The sequence below is a fragment of the Branchiostoma belcheri genome, unplaced genomic scaffold (assembly GCF_001625305.1).
Source record: "Branchiostoma belcheri isolate BF01 breed outbred unplaced genomic scaffold, Haploidv18h27 scaffold12, whole genome shotgun sequence".
Taxonomy (NCBI): Eukaryota; Metazoa; Chordata; class Leptocardii; order Amphioxiformes; family Branchiostomatidae; genus Branchiostoma; species Branchiostoma belcheri.
This window is the reverse complement of record NW_017802602.1, coordinates 4,421,830-4,425,910: the sequence shown is the minus strand read 5'-3', so window position 1 is coordinate 4,425,910 and position 4,081 is coordinate 4,421,830. Positions and strand designations below refer to the sequence as shown.

General features: G+C 41.4%; 1 protein-coding gene across 2 annotated transcripts in view; it reads left to right on the top strand.

The window, feature by feature from the left end:
- Positions 1–1,098: 1,098 nt before the first annotated feature.
- Positions 1,099–4,081, top strand: part of LOC109462848 (eukaryotic translation initiation factor 1-like) — a 5,109-nt gene continuing 2,126 nt past the window's right edge. The window contains exons 1-2 of one of the 2 annotated variants that reach the window (XM_019759484.1): positions 1,099–1,279; positions 2,668–2,825. In XM_019759484.1, the coding sequence (XP_019615043.1) occupies positions 1,246–1,279; positions 2,668–2,825 (192 nt within the window). In that variant the 5' untranslated portion in view covers positions 1,099–1,245. Of the gene's footprint in view, positions 1,280–2,245; positions 2,277–2,667; positions 2,826–4,081 lie in introns of those variants that run through there. The other variant, XM_019759485.1, reaches the window with a different exon arrangement.

Here is a 4,081-nt window from a genome sequence, read left to right as displayed (position 1 = left end):
GAGAGAGAGAGAGAGAGAGAGAGAAGCTTAATACAGGTATACTGCATATAATCTAGTCCTTATACAAAATGTGTTATGTGTTAAATTCATTTCCAGCACACAGGTATTGTAATTAAGGGTTAATGCCCCGTCCCGAGGTGAATATGGTGTGATAAAGCCTTGTCAGTTGCTATAACCACCGAATAAAGCCACCTCGTTCGCTGCGCTCACTTGGTGGCTTTATTCGGTGGTTAAAGCAACTGACAAGGCTTTATCACACCATATTCACCGAGAAAGGGCGGGCCATTAACGCTATTATCATATAGCTTACACGATAGCCTATCCAAACTGATGCAGTGAAGAGTGACACAATGTACAATTACAAACATTTGCGAAATGTTCTCTCAAGGGACAAACTCCCTTGGCAAATTGCTTATCTCTCTATTTGGCCGATTTCTACTCTTTCCAGCCGCCTCCCCAAGCCTGGTAGAGGCTTGATTTGTTAGCTGGGCCCAAGGTACTCACCAAGCAGAGGTTGTGGGGAATGCTCGTTATCGTTTTGTATATGACCCGTATTTTGTCGCTACCCCCACCAACAACCACTTTGCGTCGCGCATGGACCATCTCTGGCAAATTACACTTTTTTTGACACCCTAGGATCTGCTTGGAGATTACAAGTAGGTCCGAGGCTACTTCGACGATGCCCCCTCACTACTCGCTGTGTGAGAAATGAGGATTCCTCCGACCAAAAAAGTAGTTCCTAATTTTTGGATTCTTTTGTTATTTTGTTCAATGTATTATTTTCGTAACATTGCACCGTATCCATAATTTCGGCAATTCTGTCGTCAATCTGTACTTGACTTGGAATATTCGCTAATTTAGTCATAATTGCGATGATGATTAACTCCTGAGTCAGAGAACGCAAAAAGTAGTGCCGGGCCTAGAGAATCATTGACGAAACTTTCAGGGTATTTTTCAATAGTAAGATTTTCTGTAGATTTTGATACTGTTAGTATGAGTAAACTGCAACATCATCATTTTCATGAATGGTCAAATTTTTTACAGGTTTCAAACGCAAGGAAGAGTCTAACACCCCCATGGGAAATAGAACAGTCCAGCCTATTCACAACCATAAGTGTGTATCACTACGCATCTCCACATCGCCATTTGTGACGACTCTGTATTTGGACGACATTTCTTCTGCAATCTAAAGCATCCGTCGGCAAACTCGACTTATTGACCAAAAGCGACGATCAACTCCGTCTCATGTCGTCCTCGATCGAGAATCTCAAAACATTTGGTAAGTTTCAGGCTCAGATTTTGAACAGATTTCGCCGTAATCCTTGGACTAAATTATGGCGCGATCGTATTTTGACTGCGTAGCTTCTTTTGGCTCGGTATTGTGTGGCGAGTGTAAACTTGGTGACGGGATATTTCACATTTTCGATTCCTGTTTCGGGTTGGTCACAGGAAGAGGATAAGAACTATCACTGTACCCCATTATTTGGACCGTTCCAGATGAAATACTTGCGAAAATGAAGTGACGATTCGAGGCAGAAATTTTGGGTGGGGTTGTTGACGTCATGAAAGCTTTCCCCCCAAAATTGCCCATACAAAAGCAGTTTCTTTTTAATTTAAATGTCTGAAGCATAAACTACAGTGTGCCGTACCTCCCATACCACCAAACATCGTCACAAATAATCAGAATCCACATTATGCCTCGCTTTGTATGACTATGAGACAGCCTTCCAAGTATAATACAGCACCCCCCACCCCACTGTGTGTTTGTCAGCAAACGTAGAATCCCCCCTCCCATCCTTTCCTACTTGTATTTCATTGGGTAGAAAGCGGAGAAAGAATTGGTGAAAGTAACAAATTAGAAAATTCTGTGCACCGTCGTTATTTCTAGACTGCTGATGTTAATTTACCAAAAGCCAGTATTGTTAGATAAAGTTAAATCATAAAATGTATATAATTTTTGTATGATCTCCATTCTCCATGGCTAGTATATCTGAAAGGAACCACCAAAAGGTCAAAATAGTGTACTTAACAGAATATTTAGCCTTTACTAGTCTTTTATTTAAGTCTTTATTAAAGTACTTTAATAAGCACATTGTCGCAGGGGATGTTTTTTTTCCTGTACAGAAAATTTTGTATGTAAAATTGGTCCCTTGGGAATTGGTTAGTAATTTTGCATACTTCTTCCTAGTGGATTGGCGGCCAACATCAGCGTACTGATGGCTTTGGTTGGTTGGTTGGTGAGGTCAGAGTTCACGGTAGCATGTTGTTTTTCAAAGGTAATGTATCAGAAAATGGCAGCTACTGCAAGCTATCCAGCTTGTTCTTAAAGGAGTCTTAAGGATTGGGCAGACACGACTTCCGCAGGCAGGGAGTTCCACTCAGTTACAGTTCGTGGAAAGAAAGACATCTGCCTGTGTGTTGTTCTAGGTCAGGGGGTGTGACCGTCTTGTCTGTCGTTTGTGTTGACTAACAGTGGGCAGGTTACGGGAGTCAACAGTGATCATTCCGTGGTGCAACTTGTAGAATGTTGTTAACCTTAGAATGTTGTTACATACAGTATCAGGCAGAAAGGTATATCAGGTTGTAATCCTATTCCTGTGTACTATTTACCACCTGGCATAAGAATCTTACAATGCCAATTTTTAAACCTTCTTGTGTTCATCACAGACCCCTTTGCTGATGCAAGTAAGTCTGAGGAAGGCAGTGGGCAGGACTCGCTGATTCACATAAGAATACAGCAGCGCAATGGTCGCAAAACCCTGACCACTGTGCAGGGCATCAGTGAGGACTACGACCTGAAGAAGATTGTCAAGGCTTTCAAGAAGGTATTGAGTTTGCTTGTGTCATCTTTGTTTGTTTATTCGATCTCCATTAGATTTACATGAAATCTATTCTTCCTGGAGTCGCAAAATTACAATGAAACAAATGTACAGAACAGAACAAAACAAATGTACATGAAAGTAAAACCAACATAACAAAAGGTGTGAGTCTTAATAAAAGAAATAAAATAACGCACACAACATTAACTGAAAACTGAACTTAAGTGAACGGGGAGAGGTCAGAGGTCATGGATGATTAATGTAACAAAAACTGTTACAAAAAGAGGTTGCAAAACTGCAAACCATAAACAGTAGTAAATCAACAAGTGGGTCAGGGTTGGACAAGTCCCATTGCCCACTTGCCCAGGGCAAGTAAAAGTACTGTTTGGGCAAGTGAATATGTGGGCAAGTAAATTTTTGGGATGTGGGGCATGTGGCATTATGCCCCAGTGTTTGGAGCAAAATCTCTCATCATTTTCACATAATGTATTCACATAATATGACTTTTTATCAGCGAACCATTCGCGAGTCGCAAATCTCCTTACTTTGGGAAATGCTGGTCAAGCATAGAGCAATATAGCATGCTTTTTTAACTGAAAAAATTTCCTTGCGGTAAAAATGTACGTCATTTATATTTTGCATTGGGCAAGTGAAAAGTTGGTTCGGGCAAGTGGAAATAACCATGTACTTGCCCAATAGGGCAAGTGGATTTTTGAAAACTTGTCCAAACCTGTGGGTGCAGAACTGCAAATCATAATAACGATAAGTAAATAACAAAGTGGATGCAGAACTGCAAATCATAATAACAATAAGTAAATAACAAAGTGGATGCAGAACTGCAAAACATAATAACAATAAGTAAATAACAAAGTGGATGCAGGGGTCTCCCCAGGCAATGGTGCAACGGCGGTGCGCCACTCCCAAAAATTCTAGCGCCACTCCCAAAATTTTCAAATTAAGGGTCTTCTCTTCGTATTTTCGCGGATAAATAGGCAAAAAACATCGAAATCTTGACGCGAGTGGCGTCCATTTTCCCGTCGGCATTGTTTCTGAAACTTGTGAATGGGCGATAATCGAGTAAACAATGACCATTTTGCACGACGCTACCGAGAGAATCGCTGTCATTGGTGGAACATCGGGCGCCCCGCTAGCGTTTTTAAGTCATGTAAACAACGCTAATTGTCTGATTGGTTTGTAAAACAAAGCCCTCGACCCGGTAAAATGCAACAGCTTCTCCTACGGAGAGGGGGGGAATCCCCCCC